The 25,827-nt window shown below is 46.0% G+C and overlaps 1 protein-coding gene across 2 annotated transcripts in view; it reads right to left on the bottom strand.

Moving 5' to 3' along the window:
* PVALB (parvalbumin) overlaps positions 1-25,827 on the bottom strand; it is a 43,739-nt gene that overhangs the window by 10,280 nt on the left and 7,632 nt on the right. The window contains exons 1-2 of one of the 2 annotated variants that reach the window (XM_081879552.1): positions 10,367-10,523; positions 1,357-1,425 (exon numbers count right to left, since the gene is read on the bottom strand). In XM_081879552.1, coding sequence (XP_081735678.1) covers positions 1,357-1,417 — 61 coding nt within the window. In that variant the 5' untranslated portion in view covers positions 1,418-1,425; positions 10,367-10,523. Of the gene's footprint in view, positions 1-1,356; positions 1,426-10,366; positions 10,524-25,827 lie in introns of those variants that run through there. The other variant, XM_081879553.1, reaches the window with a different exon arrangement.

Here is a 25,827-nt window from a genome sequence, read left to right on the forward strand (position 1 = left end):
ACTGGGGTGTGATCCTGGTTTTGCATGCTAACCCACATGTCTGAGGGTATCATGGACTGCAGAGTTGGAAGGGGCCCTGAGGATCATCTAGTCCAACCCTCTGCAATGCAGGGATATGCAGCTGTCCCATACAGGGATCGAACCTGCAACCTTGGCGTTAGTCTGCCTATGCGTGTGGACAGGGCCGAATTAAAGGTTTCTCTATTCAGTTCTGTCATTGCAAGCTGCCTTATACGGAGTCAAACCATTTGTTCTTCGAGCTCAATATTGTCTACACGGACTGGCAGCACAGACAGGAATCTCGCCCAGATTTACCTGGAGATGCCGGAGCAAGCACCGACCCTGGGACCTTCTGCAATCAAGGCAGGCACTCTAGCCACTGAGCTATGGCTCTTCCCAGGCCAATGATCTTCATTGACCTTTATTTACACCCTCACCTTCCTTTCATAAGGGAATCCAAGGCGGCGTAGATGTGGCTCCCAGGAAGTCTCCTCCAACCCAGGCGCTGGCCAGACCCTGGCTTGCTTAGCTTCAGCAAGGCGGTGACCTCACATGCCTCCAGACCCTGACTTGGGACTGAAGGCCTGCTTCCAAGGAGGGAGGTCTCCGAGTGGGAAATGGGAAGGTCCCTGCCTCACATCTAAGCAGTGGGACTGCCAAATCCTGCAGCCGGAGTGGGTGGGTGGTGGATCGAGACCCTTGAGTTAACACTGTCCTGCCCACAGTCCTGAACCGTGGACAGCAGTTTGCATGTTCAAAAAGAGGGGAGGAAGCCTTTCTTGCAGGCGAAGTTTGGACCTTTGCAGCCACCACACCCGCAGCCCCACATGACTGAAACCCACGGAATATCTTTAAAAAGTTATGCATCCTGAAAAGCAGACACTAGCAGAGCAAGGGATGCGAGTCCTTGGAAAGATGGATAAGGAGGGCAGGTCGTAGCTGGGGGTGGGGTGTGGGGTGCTGCCTTGCTGCCAGAAGGGCTCCAGATTACTCAGGGCTCCCTATGCCAATCTTTGGGGCTGTCCAAAGGTGGGGAGTTCTCCGCTAGCTGCGGCGCAGAGCCCTCCCGCAGTGGATTCTCCGGGATCTTAGCAGTAAAATCAACGAAGCATTGCCTTGCCGTGCTAGAGGTGTTCCGAGGAAGTTAGCAAGCAGTGGAGGACGTGAGCCCCGGACTTGGACCGGCTCAGCTTGGCAATATGCGCTTGCAAAACCCCAACCGCCCCCTTCTCTCCGCATCTCCTTGGGCCGGACTTTGGAAGATATGCGCCCCACTCTCCGCAATGCCTCCCCCACCCCACCCCCCGGCCACCCCATCTATCCCGCCGGTACTTGGAAGTCTCCGGCGTTGCTCACCTGCACAGGCTGCCACCGCCTTCTTGATATCGTCAGCGCTGAGCACGTCAGTCATCGCCATCCTTGCAACTGTTGGGAGGGAAAGTGCCAAAAGATTTAAGAAGAAGAAGACGGGAGAGGACGGTGTGGGGAGGGGGGCGGAAAGCGAGGGAGGGAGGGAGGGAGGGGGAGTGCCCTCCTCATCATTTCTGCTCATATGACCAAAACTGCAGTGCCGGGCGGGGATGGCACACCGGGAGAAGGGCTGGAGGGGTGCCAGCTACAAGCAGAAGCAGCAGAAGGAGGAAAAGAGCCACGAGGCTGTGTGTGTGTGTGTGTGTGTGTGTGTGTGTGTGTGTGTTCGCATCTCTCTGACTAGCACCAGTTTGTCCAAAAAGAGAGGGGCCGGTGCAGGCTAAAGGGGTTGTGGCCGGGGCAAGAGGTTTGTGTACTTTCTCTGCATCCGCAGTCCCAAGCAGCACCTGGCGTGGCGGGAAAGAGTTGCAGACAGGAAGCGAGAGACAGTCATGTCAAGGTCAACCTGTCGGCCGGTACAGGGAAAGATAATGTGGTGGGACAAAAAAACAAAAACAACAACAACAAAAAAAAACAGAGGACGACAGGACTGCCTTTGGAGCATCTCTTGGTGGAGATGGGAGGGACAGCGATGTCTATAGACATATCCCTATCTTGGATGGGAGGGTTTCTAGATTTATATCTAGGACTGGAGTGGTCCTATCTATAGATAGATGAAAGCTAGGATGAAAGGGGTGGCTATCTATCTAGGATGGGAGGGATCTATCTACAGTGGTACCTCGGGTTAAGTACTTAATTCGTTCTGGAGGTCCGTTCTTAACCCGAAACTGTTCTTAACCTGAAGCACCACTTTAGCTAATGGGGCCTCCCGCTGCCGCCATGACCCCAGAGCACAATTTCTGTTCTCATCCTGAAGCAAAGTTCTTAACCCAAGGTACTATTTCTGGGCTAGCGGAGTCTGTAACCTGAAGCATCTGTAACCTGAAGCATCTGTAACCCGAGGTACCACTGTATATCTCTATATACATCTAAGATGGAAAAGAGCTATGTCGAACTATAATCTATCTATCAGCTATCTCTCAAATATCTACCTGTATCTTTGTTGGGACTGATACCTCTGTCCTGGACGGGAGGGAGGGATGTAGGATGTATCTCTAGGTTGAGGGCCATAGCTTCTCCTCTCCTTCCTTCCCAATGAATCCTCACAAGAAATCCATAAATAAGTTTTGTGGTGGAGCTTAGCTCCCCACCCCGTTTTTTTTTAAAACAGAGCTTACTGATTGGCCAAAGTTCACTATCACTGTGAAGATTTGAATCCAAGCCCTCCAGGCAAAGTCCCCCTGCTCTAAGTAGGAGACTTTGTTTATTGATTCTAGAGAAAGGAGAGGATTTCTTCAGGTGTAGCTTTTGCCCAACCCTGCACACCTTCCCAAATCCCTTTTTCTGCACAGTTATATAAAGTACAACCCCACCAACATCACCTGCTTCTTCCCATCCAGTCACCTTGTGGTGGTTCCACCTGTTAGCAAACCAGCAATGGAAGCAGTAGAAAGCCTACAGGTGAACCACAGCATCTCCGGTGTGCTCTAGGATCCAAGCTGCTGTCCTGTAAGGTAAAGGGACCCCTGACCATTAGGTCCGGTCGTGGCTGACTCTGGGGTTGTGGCGCTCATCTCGCTTTATTGGCCGAGGGAGCTGGTGTACAGCTTCCGGGTCATGTGGCCAGCATGACTAAGCCGCTTCTGGAAAACCAGAGCAGCTCACGGAAATGCCGTTTACCTTCCTGCTGGAGTGGTACCTATTTATCTACTTGCACTTTGTGCTTTCAAACTGCTAGGTTGGCAGGATCAGGGACCAAGCAATGGGAGCTCACCCCGTTGCAGGGATTCAAACTGCCCACCTTCTGATCGGCAAGTCCTAGGCTCTGTGGTTTAGCCCACAGCGCCACCTGTACTGAGGAGTAAAACCCCACTGAATACAGTATGGCTTCCTTCTGAGTAAATATGCATAGGATTGGGGTTCACAAGAGTCTACTACTTCATAGGCTTGTTGGATCATGCCAAGGGATCTATCTCATTCAGCGTTCTAACAGTGAATAAACCATATGTTTCTAGGAAGCTCACAAACAGGGCATGGAGACATTTGCCTTGCTTGCCCTCCAGCAGATGATACTGAGACAATTTGCAGTCATAGAGGATCTGTTGAGTTATCATGGCTAATAACCATGAATTTCATCCATGAATTTGTCCTTTTCAAAGCCCACATCCTGCGGCAGCGGGTTCCACAGGAATCTTCTCACATTTACTTTTATTAGGTGTCACTGAGTTCTAATATGACAAGAAAAATGTCTCCCTATGAACTTACTTGGCAAGAAAACTCAATGGACATAAAAAAGGAGAAGCTTTGAGAAGAATGTGAGAGTTTCCAAGGCATGCTCTGGTTCATGGGGTCACGGAGAGTCAAACACGATTAAGATGACTAAACAACAACAAATGCACTTACTGCTCATCACTCAAGATTTTAAAAATATTGACCATGCAACCACCCTAAACTTATACTAAGAAGCTCAGAATGGTTTAGCCTTTGCTACTAGGGGAGGTTCAGAAAAGGGCAACCAACTCCTTAATCATCATGGCTGTCCTTCTCTGCATCTTTCTCAGCTATAGGATATCTTTTTTTAGATTAAGCGATCAGAAGCACATGTGATATTTCAGATGAGCTACAGATTTTTTATAAACACAACATGAAACACAGCATTTGATTTTCAATCATTTCCTAATGACCCCTAACACAGAGGGTAACATTCAACTAATGTTTACTCAGAGTAGACCTACTGACATTAATAGACCCAAATTAGACATGGCCATTGGTCATTAATTTCAGTGGGTTAAAGTTAGCTGAATACAACTCAGTACAGTATTTGATTTTTCAAAACGCCTGCTGCTCACTGCGTGATGTATCCATCAAAACATCAATATCTTTTTTCTTGATGAGTGTCAGCCAGTTCAGAACCATCCTATGTATACAGAATCATCGAATCATCGAATCTTAGAGCTGGATGGGACCCAAGGGTCATCTAGTTCAACCCCCTGCAATCCAGGAATCTCAACTACAGCATCCATGACAGATGGCCACCAAACCTCTGTTTAAAAACCTCCAAGGAAGGAGTGTCCACAACCTCCCAAGGGAGAGTGTTCCACTGTTGAACAGCTCTTACTGTCAGAATCTCCTTTCTTGTAACTTGAAGCCATTGGTTCGAGTCCTACCTTCCAGAGCAGGAGAAAACAAGCTTGGAAGTGTATTTGTTTTTTTGACCATAGTTTCCTTTTCACCCAACTTGGAGAGCTCTTTCTGTCCTCTTGGTTATCAGATAGCAAAGAGCTCTCAAAACTGGGTGAAAAGGAAACAGAAATGTACTCTGCCCCCAACTGCAAATAATCTGCAGACCTGTCCATCTCATTACTTACCTTGTATCATATCATTTATAAACAGATTAACTCTTTTCTTTCTTTACTACATTTATAAATTTCCCTTCCTCCGAAAGGAACACAGGGTAAAAGATAAGACAGCAAGACACATCAGTAAGTAAAGCACATACGCACACAGCAATCTCAGCTCTTCAGTGTTAAAACAACAAAATATTGATCTGCAAAGGTATCCTCCCTAAGCCACTGTGGGGTAGTGGTTAGAGGTTCAAATCCCCCACTAGGCCACAAAGCTCACTGTGTGATTAGGCTGAAAAATAAACAAAACATTATTAAAGCTGGGTGACCTTGGGCCAGTCACTGCCTCTCAGCCTAACCTACCTCACAGGTTTGTTGTGGGAATTAAATGAAGAAGAGAAGAACCATGTATTCCACCTTGAGCTCCATGGAGAAAAGGTGGGATGTGCATTAAATACATAATAATTAACACTAAAAGTGTTTAGCAGTGATAAGTGGAGAAAGTGATAGAAGCTGGGCAGAGAGAGGGGGAGGGAGACACAATGAGTTTTAAGAAGCCATTTGAGCATGGGCAAAGGAGCAGCAGATCCCAAAACGAGAAAGGAATCACATTCTGGAAGTGAGAACTGATAACAGAGAGGAGGAGGAGAAACAAGGACACTTATTCCAGAAAAGAACGAGCGGGAACATAGCAGCCAAAGCAGGAGATGCATGTGAGCGAAGCAATTACAAAGATGAAAAGTAGAATTTTGTATGCCATGTTGAAAATCAGCAGAAGATAAAGAAGCCCAAAACGCAAAAGAAAACATTTGCTTTGCGGGAAATCAGGAAATAAATTGTGTGGCAGCATTTGCTAAGTGTTGACCACTGAGGGGAGTCATGTAACTCTTTCTATTTTCTCTCACTCCCTCAATATCACCTTCAGAAATGTGGTCAAGGGGTGACAGTAGGCTCCAAATATTATATTACTTTTCTGAGCCTGCCGTTTCCATCCACAGTGATTCTGCGTCCTTTCTATAGCGTTTATGTCCAGGGAAAACTGTATTCTGTTGACTTCTCCTTGTTCCACCAGGTCCCTAATACACACCTATCCTCTTTTAGTACCAAGCATTCCAATGTTTCCATTTTGTTTTGTTTCTGCGTTTAACACAGAAGCGCCTTTAAATTGTGTCGCTCTCCAAACAAAATTTCCATATGCAGTTTTGCCATATCATTCTTTGGTCTCCTTTTGTTTGCTTGTTTATTACATTTATATCTCATTCTTCCTCCAAGGAGTTCATTTTATCTCCACAACAGCCCTGCACAGTAGGTTTGACTGAAAGATAGTGATTAGCTTAAGGCCACTCAAGTGAGTTTCACTGATGATTAGAGAAATGAAATTGGGTTTCCCAGGTGCTAGTCCAGTACTCAAACCACTTGGCCATTGTGTTGCCATAAGTGATCTTTCTGCAGAAACATTTGGCTCTATTTGTGCTAATTTTGCCTTATTCCAGAAGAATCAAGTAGCTGCAATCTACACTAGCCCACTGGCCTCTACATCACCCATGCTTACTGCAAGGCAGGCCACAGATGGATCAAGCTGCCTTTCAATGGTACACAGTAAATATGTCCATCTGCTAGCAAACAGAGGAAGATCTGGATGGGAGAATCTGCTAACGGGCATTACATGCCTCTCTGCAGTTCCTCAGTGGAGGGGCTGATCCCAAAACAAGAGAGTCTCTTGGAAAGGCTGCTCACAATGTGCAGAAATGCTTTCCAACACTCTGAAATCAAACCTTGGGGAATGAACGCCTCATTTATTTTATGGCTTCCAGTAAAAATGCAATGCGGGGCTCCAAGATCACTGGGATCTAAAGAGATACCTATGTCAGCAGTAGGCCCAGGAAGAGACTCATAGGGCAGGGCTGTAGCAGACTGTCAAGGCTGTGGATCTGACAGCATAACCCTGGCTTTGGCAGTCATTTCTGTGCTGAAGTTAACAATATGAAACAGCAGAGCGACTCTTCTGCATAAGATTTTTATTTTTTATTTTTTTATTACTTTCCATAAGATTTTGTAGGCAACGGCAAATGGGTGACGCTGTGGTCTAAACCACTGAGCCTCTTGGGCTTGCTGATCAGAAGGTCAGCAGTTTGAATCCCCGCGACAGAGTGAGCTCCTGTTGCTCGGTCCCAACTCCTGCCAACCTAGCAGTTTAAAAGCATGCCAGTGCAAGTAGATAAATAGGTCCTGCTCTGGCAGGAAGGTAAACAGCGTTTCCGTGAGCTGCTCTGGTTTCGGTGTTCCGTTGCACCAGAAGCGGCTTAGTCATACTGACCACATATGACCTGGAAAAACTGTCTGCAGACAAATGTTGCCTCCCTTGGCCTATAAAGCGAGATGAGCGCCACAACCCCAGAGTAGTCTGCGACTGGACTTAACTGTCAGGGGTCCTTTACCTTTTAGCACTGCTATAGGTTCATGCTTAGAAGAACCTGTGATATATGCATGTTTAATCTTAAAGGCAGGGCTGGGGTGAGGAACCTGCTACCCATCATATGTTATTGGGACTACAACTCCCATCATCCTCGGTGATTGCTTGGGGTTGATGGAATTTGGAGTCCAACCATATCAGGAGGGACCACAGGTTCTCCTGCTCCACTTTAAAACATGACAACCCTTTTTGCAGCTACTGTGGGCCACATCACTCTTCTATGCTTTCAAGGAGGAAGCAGTTTCAGAAGTACAGTAGAGGAAGCTGAGGACCGGGATTTTATCCATCCTCTTCTCCCCGTTATGCACTCTCATCCAGTCCAGGAGTTTCCAATCATCTTCATAGGCCAAACTGCACCCAACATTAAATACCCCTTTAAAAGGTGCTTCAGCTGGCCACTTTTACTTTGAAGAAAAAACTGCCATGGAGCATCCAATCCAGATCTGATGTGGTCCACACGAGTTTGCCTCTTGAAAACCCTCCCTAGCTATTGTCAAACACACCTAACTACATAGGAAACGCACCCAGGGAAGGTGACCCGCAATGGTTCTCCTCCTGCCACTGCTTGCTGTTACAAGGCAGAGGAAGAGCTCTGTGAAACTCCCAAACCGTGTGAAATTCGGGTCAAACATAACTTTCATGCTACCACCAGCTGTTCCTCTGCCTGGTATGAGGTTGCAAAATAGGGGTGTGTGTGTAAAACTATCGCTGCTTTATTGCGGATCTGTAGGAGAATGCAGGTTTTCCAGTGACACAGAACTCTTTGTCGGGCAGAAACGTGGTCCACCACAAATCACATCTTGAGGTCCTATTTTAACAGAGAAAGGGCGTGTTGGGGATGCAGATCACTCACCATGGTTTGCCTCTCTTTCCCCAGTGCTTTACCCCCCCCCCACACCTTCAGTACAGAAGAGAGAAAAATGCTTGGGGTCTCCGCGGAAGCAGTGAGGACGCCCATGGGAACAGGGAGAAGTTTCACTTGCACCCTTTATCCGCGCGTCCCTTTTGCTGTTAAAACCAGAGCCCCCCCCCCACCTCGTTTCTTCCTACACGATCGTGTCAGCAGATCCTGGTTTAAACACAGTTTGACCTGTCGCCGTGGCGTCTGGTTTCCCCCCAAAGCACCCTAGGCTGTAACTTCGTCTCTTTCTCTCCCACTCGCCCCCCACTGCTCCCGATTTGGAGAAGGCGGCTAAGTAGACCCTTGCTTGAAAACTCCCGTCTTTCCATCCAGAGAAAGAAGGAGAGAGAGAGAAGCGGGAAGGAAGGAGCTTGGTGGTGTTGATGCAGCAGCACCTGTTCCCTACGATACACCCGATACTTTCTGCCCTGGTTGCCGAGGCCCTTACTCAGCAACCCCTCGCCCTCAGGCGCCGCCTCGGGTCACGGTGCGCCAGATCTTCCCTTGACCGCCCGCCAGACCGCAGAGATGCTCGGCTTGACGCTTGCTGCTGCTGCTGCGAGCGGGACTCGAGTTTCGCACCCACTCCGCTCAGCTGAAGGTGCGATTGCCTTTAGAGGACTGCAACCCGAGGCCCGCCTCCAGCCTACTCTGCTTTTGCTAGCCCATCCGCAAGTAGCCAAACCAGGCTGGCGCTCCTCCTGCGCAAGCCTTTACTTAACAGGAAAGATGGAGGTGATAGGAGGCCGAGGAGATGCCCTTATCCCCCTGCTCCCGTTTCCGAGGTTAACAAGGAGTTACCAACGCCCCCAAGGGGGGACTAGAAAGAAAGTAAAGCAATTACATAAAGAAAAATCCAGCGGAGGGAGGGTCTTTGGCATGAAACCAAATAATGTCGGCGATAGTTGAGCCACCTTTGCAAGCAAAGTTAGGAAAGCAAGCGTTAGAATAACACAGGATTCTTCGTCAGGGAACAATCGTTCCTTTAGGCTTTAAGGAACTGGTGCAAGGAAAAATGCTGGACCTTACATTAATTTAAAAACTACATAACAACTGTTCTAGTAACCATCTGTGCAATCTGCTCCAGTCCAACTTATTTTGGGGTTGAGTGGGGAAGCCTCTTTCAAGTAGGGCAACGTAAAGCGTAAAGCGTGGGAAAAGCCAACAGGGTTCTATCACCTACGCACTCACGAAAAGCGAACATAAAGCATTGCTCTTCCTGTTTTTGCAAACTGAGAGCTGGGCTCGAACCTCTGAGGCGTCAATGGGACCGCCGCAGCATGCATTGCGCTCCGCAGGCCCTCAGCTCTGCGCTCTCTCGCTCTCTCTGTCTCTCTCTTGACACCTGAGCGCTCTTTGGTCCAAGCCGCAAGCAGAGATGGAAGAATACGCCCGCCTCATCTTTGCAGTTCTCAGTTTTCCTGCCTGCCTCTTTTGAAATCATCTCCAAACTTTGCACACTTGACTTTAAACACACACACACACACACACACACACACACACACACGCTTCTTCCCCTGAAGAAATGTGGCATGTGCTGCTCACGTTTATATGCAGGGTTTTTACGAAAGAAAAACATACCCCCGAGAGCAAATCGGGGGCAAAACGCACCCAAAACATTCGGGTTGCCATCATCTTCGGGGTTACAAGAGAGCACGAGGGCCCAGCTAAACAGGCAGCCGATGAGGGCGCTTGACAATCCCTTACTCAAAGCGATTGTTCGTTCCCTGATCTCGGACTTTCCACGCACAAATACGCACCGAGATCGAATGCTCGCCTCCGCCCTTCTCTCTAGTTTCAAAAAAGGTCTTTTTAAGGCACACCGTGGTTGAATTATTCCTCCCCTTCCCGTGCTTTCTCAATAAATCCCGCTTCTCGCTTCCCCATGCCAGTTCCACCGCCCTCTCCTCCCTCCTCCCTTTGAAGTTTCCTCCTTTTTGGATTTCCCCCCTTCACCTGTTCCGATTGCCTTGCTGGGGAAGGAGAGAAAAAAAACAGCCCCGAGCTTCTTCTAACGCGGGGGATACTTCTGTTTTATTGGGGTGGGAGAGTTGTACCCTACAGGTAGAGAGAGACACCGCACCTTTAGAGACCCACCCCCTCGTCCCCCAAACCCACAGATGAATCCTTCTTGGAGTAACGGGATCCACTCTCTCTGCCTCCATTCCTGAAACTTACCTGTCTAATGTTTGTGCCAGGCGCGCTAGGAAAGGCTGGTGGGTTTTTGAAGGTGCTCACACAGGAAGGTGAAACCCCGGGTGGGCACCCCACTTATATAGGCTCCTTGCCTCTTCTATTTCGGGAAGACGATGTCCCCCTCCTCGCCGGTGTCAGATACTCAGGGACGGTGATGGCAGTATCACATTTACCTTTCCCTAACTAATCAAGCGGCACTATTAATAATCCTTGGCACCCACCTTCCTCTCGCTCCCGAAACCTATTACATCGGCAATCTGGCGGGACGCTCTGATGAAACTTCCATTTATTTGTCCCCGGAGAATCGAAATGACATCCCGTCCCCGCGCGGCTATTTAAACTGTGTGCCAAACGGGAGGGAGGATGGGATTGATTGGAGGAGCCCCCGCGCAGAGCGGCCACACCTGGGTGGGGAGGAAGGAACCAGGGCAGAGCCGCGCCTCTGTCAAGGCAGGTACGGTGGTGGGTGTATTATGGAGCCGAATCTGAGCTCAAAACACTCACCCCCGGATACTGGCCATCAGGAAAAGCAAAGATCTGTGAAATAACAACAACAACAACAACAACAACAACAACAACAAATAATAATAATGAAAATTAAGCTAAGTTGTATGTATTTGCTTAATTGGCTTCTACTAGACACCAGGAGGCTCAGGAAACATCACGTCATTCCATGGATTCCTGTAGAAAGAAGAGAATTATACAAATATTACATTTTCTTGCCTAGTGCTTCATGACATATATTTAGTTGCCAGGCTAAAAGGTTTCTTTGTAACCAGGCCTTTGGCCTTCTATGACCTTTGAAATTGGGGGGGGGGGTTGCCTTGTTTAGGTTTTTGGAGAGGTTTCTGGAGAGCTCAGTGATCTTCAGATGAAGGGTGGTATACAAATTACATACATACATACACACACACATGCTATTGCTTAGCACTTTTTGGCTTCTGAATTTTTTTAAATTGTTCAGTTTCATTTCCCCAGTCATAAGGACTAAGAACTTTTAAACAATGGAGGAAAAAAAGAAGTCCTTTTAGGAAAGTGGGAAACTGCTTCCTACCAGGATCAGACTGCTTGTCCCTCTGCCCTGAATGGCGCTGGCTTTCCAGGGTCTCAGGAAAAGATATTTCCCCATCACCTGTAACCCGATCCTTTTAACTGGAGATTCCCAGGATTGAACTTGCAGCCTTCTGCTTGCAAAGCACCTGCTCCTGAGCTGTGGTCCTTTCCTCCTAACCCCAGTTGTAAATTGCAGACATATAGTATCCTCATAATCCATGGTAAAGTTGAATGGCCAGAGGACCTTTGCTTCCTTTACCCTTCTCCAAAGTGTCTTGCTTATCCCTGTTTCGTAGTCATCATGCACCAAATACAGAAGTCTGCCTTTACTCATCTCTGTTGGTGGTCTCTTGGACATGTGGCAGGCTTGAGCCCAATACTAAGGAGCAGACCATGCACTTCCTGTTACTGAGAGTGTGCTGGAGTGCAAAACAGGAAGTGCAAGTCGCCTTTGCCTCCTTTTTGCCCCCCCCAGGTCTCCAACCATCTGAAGCCAATCTGAGGATTTTAGCATTAGCTTTATAAGTCAAAAGAGCTGTGAGTCAAGAAGATCAGAGTGTTGGGACATTCCTGTGATAGCAACAATGCTGGAAGATGCTGTGATAGGATCTACAGCCTCTGTTCAGAACTGGGTGAGTGTGGGGGAGTCACAGCACACTGTAGTGTGTTCAGATGAATAAGTCCTGCCATGCAAACAATTTCCCGCTATTGGGCGCTGTGTCCGCAGGAAACTGCTGCACATACCCCTGATTAAATAAATGGTGCCCGTAGACCGCATTGATCCAAGGCTAACTAATCTAGTCCCTCATGCGGCCCTCAAGGACTTTTTGGTGGCCCTCGGCAATATTTGACACTCCACCCCCCTCCCCTGCCAGCTCTTGTGCTTCTTTCCCAAAGCTGGGTAAGCAAGGTGCTGGGCTTTGGGGAGGAGGTGTGAGGGCTCTGATAGGGTCCTAGAGTCTTCCAGTCTCCTTCCCAAAGCCTAGTTAGTACTTTCCCAGTTTTGGGAAGGCTCTCAGACCCTGCCAGAGCCCTGTGCATTCTCCCCAAAGTCTGGCACCTCACTTATCTGGCTTTGGGAAGGCAGCATGGGGAGGGCGTCAAATTTCGGCCTCGCTTCCCTTGCCGCCTGCATGACATGGCAGCGTGCAACCCATGGGTTCCATGTTGAAGTACTCTTGTGGCCCATTTGGTATGAGGGCTGCCCTGTTCAAGAATAATAGAATCACAGAATTGTAGAGTTGGAAGGGACCCCAAAGGCCATCTAGTCCAACCCCCTGCAATGTATTATGATCAGAACTCAAGGGCAGCTTCTAGTCAGGCACCTTGAATGCAAAGCACAGCCAGTGAAGGGAGTGGCTGGGGGAGAATTCCGAGGGCCAGACAGAGATGGCTGCATTTGGCTCCTGGGCCTGAGTTTCCCTACCTCTGCTCTGTTTATTATGTCACACACCCCGGGTTCCATGGACCTGCCACATATACAAGCAGCTTAAACCAACCCTCTTTATATGTGTGCACTTTGATTTTTATCCCTTTATATGTGTGCACTTTGATTTTTATGTGTGCACTTTGATTTTTATAGGGCAATGGGGAAATTTGTTTTCCTTTGAATTAGGGAGGGATATTGTGGAGCGATCCTCTATTACTTACAGGTGATTGCTAATCACATTTGTCTGCAGGCTTGTTGTCTTTGACAACTGGGGGGAGGAGGGAGAGTTCCATTTCCCCTCTTGCAAGCCAATGCAAGATGCATCTGTATAAAATCAACTGCCTTCAAGCACTGGTTTCCTTGCTACTTTGGACAGCTGCAGCAATGGATGGCTACAGCATGCACATCTGGAAGTTCCAAAGCTGAAAATCCCAAAGCCAGGATGCAGGGCTTGCTGCTCTAATAGAAAGCAGCATTACTCAGTGGGAGTTTTGTTGAGCAGTACATACTACACAAGCACACAAAAACCCACCCAAATCCATGGGTAATCAGAGGAACAGACTGAAATAGTTCCTTACCCTTTGAAAGCAGTCCTTCAGTGTGGCTTATTGGCAGCGCAGCTCTCTGTGAAGGAAAGAAAATCTATAACTCCCATCAGCCAGGGAGAGAGGGAGAGGACTCTGTCAAATGCTAATTTACCTGGCAATATTTCACGAGCCAGCAAGCACTTTTTCCACCTGGCAGGACTGAGAATGAGATGCAGAATTTGACATCTCTAGGTCACCCTTATGAATCCAGCTCTAGTTAGGAGTCATTGAAAACTGTCTCTGACATCAGTCTAGGTGGTGACATTAGATGGACATGGAAGGGGGAGGTCACTGTACAATGGTTTACTGTTTGATGCTTCTCAAACTTCTTGGTACTGGGGTCTTGTCACGTGAGCAACTTTTGGACTTTGTAACCCTGGGAGGAAACAGTACCACATTCAAAGTGATAGGAGTACCACATTCCCAACCAAGCAGATACCATGGGGCAGGGGCAAATTCAGGAGGAGACAAGAGTACCAGGCTCAGGGTGCACTCTGCTAGGGGGTTCCTGGCACTTAGCCTTCTATTCAACTATCCTGTCAGTAGTGAGAATAATACCAACAGTTAATCTTCATCTTGAACTTTGTGACTGGTTACAGATAGGTAGCCGTGTTGGTCTGCCATAGTCAAAACAAAAAATTCCTTCCAGTAGCACCTTAAAGACCAACTAAGTCAGTTCTTGGTATGAGCTTTCGTGTGCATGCACACTTCTTCATGCACACTTCTATCTGAAGAAGTGTGCATGCACACGAAAGCTCATACCTAGAACTAACTTAGTTGGTCTTTAAGGTGCTACTGGAAGGAATTTTTTGTTTGTGACTGGTGTTAATGTATTAAAAATTATTTGCCGGGCTGGCAAAAAGTTTAGGGTATTGCACTAGATGCTGTCCTCTTATGATGAATGGGGCACTGCCCCACTAACTCAGTTTGTCCTCATTCCTGTAGGAATATGCAGCCAAAGTCTAACAATGTGTGTTTGCTAAAAAAGGATACAAAAGGGTTAAGACTCACAGAGTTCCTGATTTCATTTTGAAGTCAAATATTAATTTTATAATTTAGTAGCTGGATTTGCCCACCTTGTTTTCATTACTGTTACTGCTGGCATCAAGTGCAAGACTCTATGTAAGTAAACACTATTTGTATGCTTAATCCACAGTCTGTTGCACTATTCATTTAATTAAGAGGGAAAGGGAAGGGAAATCCAGTCTGTTACAGTAATAAGGCTACATGGCCTAATCCCAAAATTTCCACTTTAATGCTGCCTATAAACCCAATCCAAAAGCTCCCACCCATCTGCTTTCTTACTTCCATCCAGTGTCTGCCAGCTACTTCCTCCTTAGTTCTAAGGATGGAGAGAAAGATCCTCTGGCTCCACCTGCTCTGTCCTATGTGAGGATGGCACAGAGCTCCAGAATCTGGTTCATTTCAGTACATTGAGGCCAGGTACAGCCATGTGTACCCTGTGATATATTGTCATCTGTCCCCCACCCCACCCTTTTATCTCCATTAAATACTATATGATGTGAACACAAGCATCCTGTCTTTATTTGCAGCAGAACAAACAGACAATAACATTGGCAGACTTGAAATATGGCCCCTGATGTATGTCTTGATGATTTTTTATCTAGTCCTGGCTAGAAGTTAATTTTTCCTGGTTATAGATTATTCATGGCAAGGCTAGGAATAGATCAAGGGGTTGCTTATTGAAAAACATGTTAAGGCATCTGAAGTGAAGCTGCACATCTACCCAGGGGCATAAAAATTTGGACCTTAAGGAGAGTATTGTCTCATCATGGGTCAGCTATCATTTGAGGTCACTAAATAAACCCTCCCTCAGGCACACACATCTAGCTATAAGAGGTAAAAGTGTATTGAAGTGGTTAGTCTTTGAATTGTTAATTAGCTGTTTTCCTTTGAATTGTTAAATAGTCTTTGAATTGTTAATTAGATCCATCATGCCTCTTTCACTCTGAGCACAAGGGCAGCTTTTGTTAGATTCAAAGCCAGACAGCTTTGGAGAGGGGTTTCTGATGCTTCAAGTGCAGAGTTGAGAAACACAGAACCTTCTGGTTGCTTTTGGTTAAGCCCTCTTTTGCACACTTGCATTCTTCCAGTGGCAAGGAGTTCCTCAGTGAGAACCAGAAAAAGGTAAAAACCTAACCATCTGTCTCTATTTTCTGGGAATTTTTATGATACACATCATACTCCCAAACCTCTCATTTTCCTTCTTCTAGCATAGGGCATTTCAAAACATTTAGATCTGTAATCTAAAGCAACTGCAGTTTTATTTATCCCTGTGTGGCTTGGCGTAGTTTAGTCACAACACTCCACTGTGTGATTTATATGCTTTATTATTTAGTTTCAATAAATGAAGGTTTCATTATTTTTGCATGTTTTTTCTTGGTTCACACATCACTCAGGCACACTTAGAGAGGCACCCTTCTCATTTTCTGTTGAGGTCCCATCCTTCTCTGTGAGATGGGTGTTAGAGGGATCCAGTGAGCAGTGGATGAAGTCAGACATTCCTAATGCCCACCAGTCTCAATGAGCATCAGCCTCTGTTGGGTGATTGTTGACATGGCTCAATAGACATCTCCCCTGGCAGAAGTGGCTATGGGAAGCCAGCACCAAAGTGCTACAACTTGCAGGACAGCAACAAACCACTTGCCTTTTTTAAATTTTCCACAGTGCCCTGATCACAGAATCATCAGTATGTTTCCGAGCACAATTCAAAGCGTTGGTGCTGGCCTTTAAAGCCCTAAACGGCCTCAGCCCAGTATACCTGAAGGAGCGTCTCCACCCCCATCGTTCAGCCAGGACACTGAGACTTCAACTCCGAGGGCCTTCTGGCGGTTCCCTCACTGCAAGAAGTGAGGTTGCAGGGAACCAGGGGCCTTCTCGGTAGTGCCATCCACCCTGTGGAATGCCCTCCCACCAGATGTCAAGGAAATAAACAACTAGCCAGTGTGGTATAGTGGTTAAGAGCGGTGGACTCATAATCTGGTGAACTGGATTCGTGTCTCCGCTCCTCCACATGCAGCTGCTGGGTGACCTTGGGCTAGTCACACTTCTCTGAAGTCTTTCAGCCTCACTCACCTCACAGAGTGTTTGTTGTGGGGGAGGAAGGGAAAGGAGATTGTTAGCCGCTTTGAGATTCCTTAGGGTAGTGATAAAGCAGGATATCAAATCCTAACTCTTCTATCTGACTTTTAGAAGACATCCCTGGGAACAGTCACCGGTTTTGCGAATAAGTCCCCGGACAAATTCCATCCCCAGATGTCCCCAGATTTCATCTAACGTCCCCGGGAAATGCAGCGGCAGCGGTCTTAGCAGCCCAGAGCAGTTGGCTTTGGCTGGCTTCAGGAGCAGCTCAGAAGTCCCCATATGATGGTGGTGGAGGGGCTCGAAGATGCAGCTTCCGGGCTGCCTCCACCTTTCCTGACCCCAGCAACTAAGCTATGAAGGGAGGCTTCATGCTGCCTATCGGAGCAGCCTCCCAATTCCTACTTGCGTGCAAGCAGGGCGGGGATCTCTCAGCTGTGAAGGGAGGCTTCACACTGCCTTTCGGAGCAGCCCCATCCCAACTCCTACTTGTGTGCAAGCAGGAGGGGGCAGAGATCTCTCAGCTGGGAAGGCGGGCTTCCCGTTACCTAAGTGAGAGATTCCTACCCCCTCCTGCTTGCACACAAGTAGGAGTTGGGATGGGGCTGCTCTGAAAGGCTGTGTGAAGCCTCGCTTCCCAGCTGAGGGATCCCTGCCCCCTCCTGCTTGCACGCAAGTAGGAATGGGATTGGGGTTGCTCCGATGGGAAGGGAGGCATTGCACTGCCCAAGCCTCACTGCCACCGCCGCTCTCAACCCTCCTTCTCTGCCTTCCATGCTTGACCCACCGCCCACCGCTTCCCCACCACCACCACCAAAGAATAACCAACAACTCAGGGGCTGTCTAGGCTCATGGAGAAAGGAGATAGAAGCCTCAGAGGAAGGGGAAACGTGGCGGTTGAGGTCAAGGCAGCAGCTGCTCCTCTGCCACCGCCATCGCTGCAGCATCAATGTCCCGAACGTGTAGTAATTAATTAATTAATTAAAGTGTTAATTCATTGAAAAAAAAACTCTGGTAACCTTAATCTAGAATATATCCAATAATGGTCCTTTCGGCCTTGCTGAGCATTGCCTTCCCACTGAAATCATGCTGCTGTCAGATTGTCTCATTTGCCTGTTTCTGGAAATCTTAGGCCCAAGAAATTGAATGTCTTTGCATCTGTTCACAATGAGATACCCCCCTCCCCTGTCTGCTACTCTTAGTTGTAGTTTTATGCTTGGGATCATGTGAGGGAAATGCACACCATTGTGCAAATGGCTCGGATTGGAAGACATCACATGGCTGTTAATCTTACAGCAGCTTAATTTCTTTGGTTGAAACATTTCGGGTCCACCTTTCAATAAAATAACAACCAGCAATAAAACAAGACAGAAAGCCACAACAAATAATGAATGCAAAACGTAATTTTGGCAGACTGTTTGGAGGTTTGTTTGTTTTTACAATCAAGCAGCATATAAATTTTCTGAAATAAATAAATAGCCAAAAAATAACCACTTTGAACCCAAGTGGCAAACTAAGGTTGCAGCTCCAACTAGCAAATTCAGGGTTTGCAAGCTAGTCTGAAAAGAAGACTTTGAAGTTTTGCGTAAAGTATCTAATATTCCTCTTCGCCCAGGCCTTTGGCTAATTAAACAATTGATGGCATTTTAAACTCTCTCTCTGTGTGTATTATTTTTGTTTGTTACTATGTGATGCATTTTTGTGTTTTTTTATTTTGAAAACTGTCCTGTGACCTTCAGATGAAGGGCATCATAGAAATTTAAATAAATAAACAATAGACTTCTTAGAGTTGTTCAGACTCCACACTCCCCATTTAGTGAACATGTGAGGAAGAGGAAGCATTGTGCCTAACAGGCAAGTTCGGGTTGAGGCTGACACACTGGTGATGATGCTCTGTTGTGGCTGAACGTTTGGTAATAGTATGAAGGGAGCACTCATGTCAGCATGAGGGGGCATGACAATTCCATTCATGACTCAGAGTTGTCTGGACACCACTTTCAGTGGTGATGGGTCCATAATTTTAGAATTGTAACAGAAAAAGGCTTCATTCACATGGCAGCCTATTCTGTTTCCATGAAGTTTCCCTAGCTTTTAATTGCCACATTTGAGCTTCTGCACAATGTAAAAGCCACTTCCAGAGCTATAGTGGGTGTATAGTAGAATAAAAGTCAAATTGAGCACTCATATTATTTGCAAATGGATTCTGGAAGCAAATAATATGGAAATTAAACTTACACTATATTCTATTATAGTTCCAGAAGTGCCTTTAATGTCATGTGGCAGTGCAAATATAATACTGAACTTAACAGTTAGGGGGGAAATTATGAAAGCAGAATAAATTGCCATGTGAATGCAGCCTAATTCTATATCATAGAAATCATAGAATTGTAGAGTTGCAAGGGACCCTGAGGATCATCTAGTCCAACCCCTTGCAGGACAGCTGGAATATTCAGCTGTCCCTTCTGGGGATCGAACCTGCAACCCTGGCATTATCAGCATTTTAACCAACTGAGCTACCCACATCCAGTGCTTTTTTTCTAAAAGAAATGTTTAGGGGTACTCTCATTTTCCTATTCATATTGAAATATTGCCCCTCAATGAGGCCAAACTTAGAATCACAAAATGTTATGGGGCATGCATACCCCTGTGTCCCCCCAGAAAAAAGCACTGCCCACATCCATATTGTTGCTGCTATATCTCATTGCATAGGAAGGTATAACAAGGTACTCATGGAATGAATTTAACCTTGCTGTGAATGTCCTGAATCATGGAAATTTTTTTTTTGCATTTTTAACTGGTAGTATGCAATGCTTCTCAGGAAGTCCTGATACTGAACTACATCTAGCCTATTTTAATATTCCGAAGCAGTGCTGAGGAAAAGCATCAACAACTATTGATATTACTTTAGTGGCCTTGTGTGCAATGCTGCTGTATATATACTGTGTTTAGATATAGATCTAACCTTGATTTGTCATAAACTATCAGACACAGGCAGCTGTCACATACTGTCAAATATCAAACATTAAAATCAAACTGCAAAGTCAAATATCTAAATCAAAGCATGATTAGTTGTCAAATAGTGACACCAGATATTTTGTGAATATTCAGCAGACACCTGAACATTCTGAGAACATCTCATGAAAATTTGATGTCCATTTGCAGAGGAGAGTACAAAGGAGATAATTTGCAAACAAAATAGTTTCCATTGTATTTTGCAACCATTCACTATTTTCTCAGTCCTTCCCTTCTTTTGTTCTCTCTTTCTCTCAACACTCTGCAATATCATTTCCTCCCTCTTTCTGCAAGCTGTAGCCTCTGTGCTCTTTGGTCACACCATCTTTCTGCATATAGTAAAAGACAGTCACAGAACAGAAACATACCCAGGGGGTCATTTAGCCCAGACTTCAATCCCTATATGTTCTTAGACTCCAACTCCCATCATGTATGACCACTGGATAAGCTAACTCGAGATAATGTGAGTTGTAGCCCAACAGCAGTGGAGCATGAGACTCTCAATCTTAATCTTAGTCTCCTGAGTTTGAGCCCCACGTTGGGCAAAAGATTCCTGCATTGCAGGAGGTTGGACAAGAAGACCCTCATGGGTCCTTCCAGCTCTACAATCCCCTGATTCTATGAACATCTGATGTTGTCTATTTCTGTTCCAAGAATCATCTTCCGTGTGTTTGCTTGAAAACTTGCAAAGTAGAAGATCTCTCGCATTCCATTCCCTATATAATTCCCCCCCCCCAATATAACCTAATTCTACATCAGGGGTACAGAACCTGTAGTCCTCCATGTGTTGCTAGACTACAATTCCCATCATCCATAACTTTTGGCTGGGTCTGAGGGAAGTTGGGGTCCAACAACATTTGAAAGCCTAGAGGTTTCCCACTCCTTTTCTACTTTCTTGTATGTAAGGTGCCAGACGACTTAACCTGGGGTTTCTTATAACCAGATGTAGGCAATCTACTCTCTGCACCACCATCACAGCGTGTCATAAGAGGGAGCTGACGACCTTCCCTTTGTTGCGCTTTGGTACTATAGCTTCTATTTCAGCAGGTGACAGAAAAAGGCAGATGAGGTTCCACCTGGCACTATAAAAAGCCTCAGAATCTGTTTTGGCTCCTCAGAGTGAAGACTGCCTACAGTATTTGCCAAACTACCCATGCCTCTGCCTGCTGATAGTTTGCATTGCCTTCAGACAGACAGCCCTGCCGTTGCAGTGAAAAAAACCCAAGAATTTGCCATACACCTAGCAGAGAGGGAATGCGATTGTGTCTTTCTGAAATCCTTGTAAGGCTGCAATCCTAGGCACATTTACCTTGGAATAATCCCAAATGAGCGTACCTGGACATAGTTCTGAAAAAGCACGCATAGGACTGGGTTGCATATTTAACATCATCAACCGCTAAATATCCTTTTATCAGAATAAGTTCCATCAATCTACCCCCACAGGATTTCCATTCAAGACCCATTCCCTCAAGATCCTTTCCAACTTATTGTCAACACCTTTCTTGGATTATTATGATGCTTACTTTTCAACATGAGCTTTTCCCAGTAAGACTATGTTCTTGCTACCTTTTTATGTAGGATTCAACCTTTAAGTCCTTATGCTTCTTCCTAGGCATTTATTTCCTATTTTATATTCTGAAAGATTTATTGCTTTATTACCCTCTTGGAACCTGATTCAAAACCTGATCATGAAATGTGGCTGTTCATATGAGGTCCCCATTGGGTCACTACTGTGATGGGAAATTTGTTTCTTCCTTTTCATAATTCATTTTAAATCACAGAGAGTACTGACCCAGACATTGGTGGGTTGTTCTCAATCAGCATGTGGAGAATCAGCCTTCCCCCATCATACAATTCTTTTTGTGAACTCCCCCCCCCCCATGTGAAATTTTCAGTGTGTGACTTTTGACACCCAACCCTTCACTCTGAGCAGTTGAAACAATTGTGAACATTCTGTAATATCATCAATAGCTGGGGGAAAGAAACAGATAGCCCTTGCCTTTTGCCTGTGAAATACAAATTCATTGACAGCTTGCAAGCATGGATGCATACCATTCTCCCCATTTTGCAGCTGCTTCAAGGGTATGAAGGGGAAACTTTTACAGCTTGGTATTCTGTCCTGTCTTATGCCTTGATCTTGTATAAGTAAGGGCTGGAGTAATGATGCAGGTTCCACAGAAGAGGAGTTCTGAGTGTGGGTGCAGCCTCTGAGGATCGATAGGTTAGGTGATCTATGAGAAACAGTTAGTGAACCTGATGGTGATGTTCCATAGTGTGGTGTCGATGTGAAAAGTAGAGATGTCAATAACTCTTGTAGCAGCTAGGGTTCATTCAGTGAACTGTAGTTGGTAATGGGTCAGCCAGAGTATTTGGGTCTTTCCTAGTTTGACTTGTATTTCTTGTATCAATATAGGATTGCCTTTTTGCAGAAGTCTGTTAGGTGGTGAAAACTTTTGGCTTGCCTTTTCTTTACTTGGAAGCTTTAGAATGCATTGTGGAATGGTGGGTGGTGGACATGGGGAATTAGTGGGGATAGGGCTGGGGACGGTTTCCTCACTTTTTCTTTCCATGCTTTAAACATGGCCTGCGTGAACCTTTTGTTGTTGTTGTTGTGGGGGTTTTCTTGAGTTTGTTTTGGAGAAATAGATACACTGTCACGGGGGTGTTTCAAATTATATCTGTCTCCATTTACACCCTCCCCCCTTTGCTTCATCTTCTAAGATGTATGGAATTAGGTGGCATACTTGGTTAGGGATGCAGTATAATTCTATATTGGGAATGCGGGTGGCGCTGTGATCTAAACCACTGAGCCTCTTGGGCTTGCCGTTTGGAAGGTCAGCGGTTCAAATCCGCACTAAGCTCCTGTTGCTCTGTCCCAGCTCCTGCCAACATAGCAGTTTGAAAGCACACCAGTGCAAGTAGATAAATAGGTACCGCTGTGGTGGGAAGGTAAACAGTATTTCCATGCGCTCTAGTTTCCGTCTCAGTGTTCCGTTGCACCAGAAGCAGTTTAGTCATGCTGGCCACATGACCCAGAAAGCTGTCTGTGGACAAACACTGGCTCCCTTGGCCTGAAAGCGAGATGAGCGCTGCAACCTCATAATTGCCTTTAACATAGTTGCCTTCAACCCCGTCCAGGGGTCTATATATATAGATGCGTGTGTGTGTGTGTGTGAGAGAGAGAGAGAGAGAGAGAGATTCCCCAGCCTCCTTCTGAGGAAGGGAAGTGCAGGAACTTGGGAGGTTATCGGTTGCTTTTTATGTGAGAGGATAAATGAATGGAAAAGAGCCAGTTCTATAAGCAAAAAGGAGCTTATACACCAGATGTTTGGTGTAATTGCCACTGTGGCTTTATTCACACCAGGCTAGAAAAGCCCATGTAATTATTGCTGCAGGGGTTTCCAGGCCAGTATAAACTAGCTCAGCAGAAGCCAGCTACATTGCTTAACCCCCTGCCTACTTGAGACTGAGTGAGGATTAAAAAGATTTCAATCAGGGGAAAAGTAGTTGATTGGGATTCTCTCATGCATCCATTTTTTTGTGACAGGTGGACATGGGCACTATGAGAAAATGAATAGGCAAATTTTGCCAAAGGTGTCCCCTTCTTCCATGCTGGACTTTATTATGCTGCTATGACTAAGTGGGAACCTGTTGCACTGGTCATTAGAGCTGTCTGCCAGTTCTTCCGCACTTCCTTTGCCTTCTAGTTAATGAGGACCAGTTACATCAAGCATAACTGAGGCCACTTCATGGGGGGATGACAATGTCAGTGTGATATATTAGTTACATCTGGAGAGTCACAGGCTCCCCATTCTTGTGGTAGACAATGCTACAGTACACCATGGATCCATGGTCTGACCTGATGTATGCAGTGCTCTCCCCCCCAAAAATGTTTAGTGGTACTCTCATTTTGACTCAAGAAAATCACCATTTTATAGTTCAAATTGGGAAAAATAAATACAGTAAATGGACAAAAGTACAAAGATTCACAAAATGTTTAGGGGTATGTGTACCCCTGCATCCCCCCAGAAAAAAGCACTGGATGTATATATCCATGTAATGATAAAATGAACCTACAAAATTGAGATGGAGAAAATGATCACAATCAACTAAAGCCTCTCTGTTTTTTTACATGATCTGTTCAAAATCACTTTGTTCAGCAGCCAACTATTGAACTTCATATAGCTCAAGTCACAGCAAAGCATGGTTTGCCTACCCTTGCCTATGCATTCACTGTCATTTTTGAATGTATATTCCTCAAGGACAGAAGAGGTGGATTATAAAGTGTGTGCACAAGATAAGATGATAGTGTCAAGTGGAATATATTATTTCATGCCACCCCAATCCTTGAGTGGTGCGAGATTCCAGGGGTTCTGGGCATTTCCCCCAGGGTTTCCTTTGGAATGAGGTACAGTGGAGTCTTTGTGATATATTGCTAGCTTATAAACAGCCTGTGATGGAGGAATATTGCTCGCAGCAATAACACCCCAAGAAGCTCTTGCTTCTCCCATAGCACAGCCTTGGATTCAAGCAGAAATCAGGCATGGCTCCATCTCTCAGCTACCCAACCAGCTGCAGGCTTCTTATTTCTAGCTCACACACCTCACCTCTGACTCTTTGTCTTTCTAATTACCAGACAGTTGAGGGAGGGAGGCCCACCCATTTGCCCTCTGGCACAGGGCTACTTCCTTTGTTACCTTAAAGACCCAAACTTAGGGGGCAATTATGGCCCTTGGCTGGCTAATTCAGCAACTGAATCCCTGCAGAAGGGATTCTGGCATGTGACCAACCCCCCCAACTCATAACAACATCTTAGTCTGTCACAACCCTTTTAGGTTTGCTGAATGCAACTGCCATCACCTGGACCGACCAGCTTCATAGTGGCACCTAATGGCATCTTCAGTCAAAGGGTGAGCATAGGCCTGGTGCCCTCCAGATGTTTTGAACTACAGCTCCCATCATCCCCAGCCAGCAGAGCTTATGGGTCAGCAGCATCTTTGTAAGAAAGAGAATGGCCGATGCAAAATGGGCTTGGCAGAGTATGCCCTTTAAATAATGGAGAGGAAATAAGATAATCACATAACATTAATTCTGAGAAGCGCTGGCCAATTTGGACTATCTTGCTGCTTTTTCGCATTACAGTAATGATGCTTTGATGTGCTTCTGTATATTTCTACAATTCCATCCGTCCCAGCCAGCAGAGCTACACAGTTGTAGTCTGAAACATCCGGAGGGCACCAGATTGGCTACAGGAGTACTGACCAATTCAAGTTCCTTTGAAAACTAGGTATTTGTGAATATGCATATCATGGCCATCTGCATCTTAAATAAGAGTAAGAGAAAACAAACACCAGAAGCTTTGAGAAATTAAATCAAAATGAACTTGTAACATTCTAAAGTGGTACATACCCTCATTACCAGTTATGTGGAACAGGGAGCATAACTTGCAAAACATTCGTTTGGTCCCAGATGCTATTCATAGTACAAAGCAAAATTGGATTGATTATAGATGTTTACAAAGATTCTGTTTTGTTTTTTTTAATGCATTCATTTTATATCTCTTAAAAATGCTGTAAGCCATCTTGAGCAGTGCAAATGCATTTGACCATGACTGCAGCCTTTAAAATCCTGGTGCTTATATAGGAGATGGCCGGAGCTGCACTAAGGAGAACATCATAGCTCTGATCCCAGAATTTTGATCTGGGGGGTTTCCTGCCAACATCCCAAGTGAAAAGTGCTGGCTACGAAAGTCTAAAACTAGCACGAGGCAATGAGTGAGGATTCCGTCAGCTGGCAATGCACCTTAGCAATATTTCACTGGTCAACAGTTTTTTTCCCCTTAAGTGACAGGCTCAAGAAAGTGGGCTATATCAGCCAAGCGTGCAGCAGGTTTTGCAACAAAGGCATGCTACTTGGGCTCAGCTGTGTGATTGTTAGCCCGTCCTCCTTGCTGTGCCCTCCCACCAAACACTTGGGAGCACTGCAAGGAATTCATATGACAACTGGTGCTGGAACAGAAGTGATGCAAACAGTGATGACTGGTGCCCATTGAAAATGATTGTGCAGAAAGCACGCAGGTCAAGGGTAGGCGGAGCAAGAACCAGCTACTTCTTCTCTCTTGAGTTCTACAAGGGCAACACTGAAGAAAGAGTAGGAAGCCTACAACCAATGTCACCCACCAACCCCGGACTAGTTCATAGACTTGTAGAATTGTAGGGTTGGAGGGGACTGCTGAGGGTCATCTGGTGTAGGAATCCTGC

Source organism: Podarcis erhardii (genome assembly GCF_964252035.2).
Source record: "Podarcis erhardii genome assembly, chromosome: 10".
NCBI classification, from domain to species: domain Eukaryota; kingdom Metazoa; phylum Chordata; class Lepidosauria; order Squamata; family Lacertidae; genus Podarcis; species Podarcis erhardii.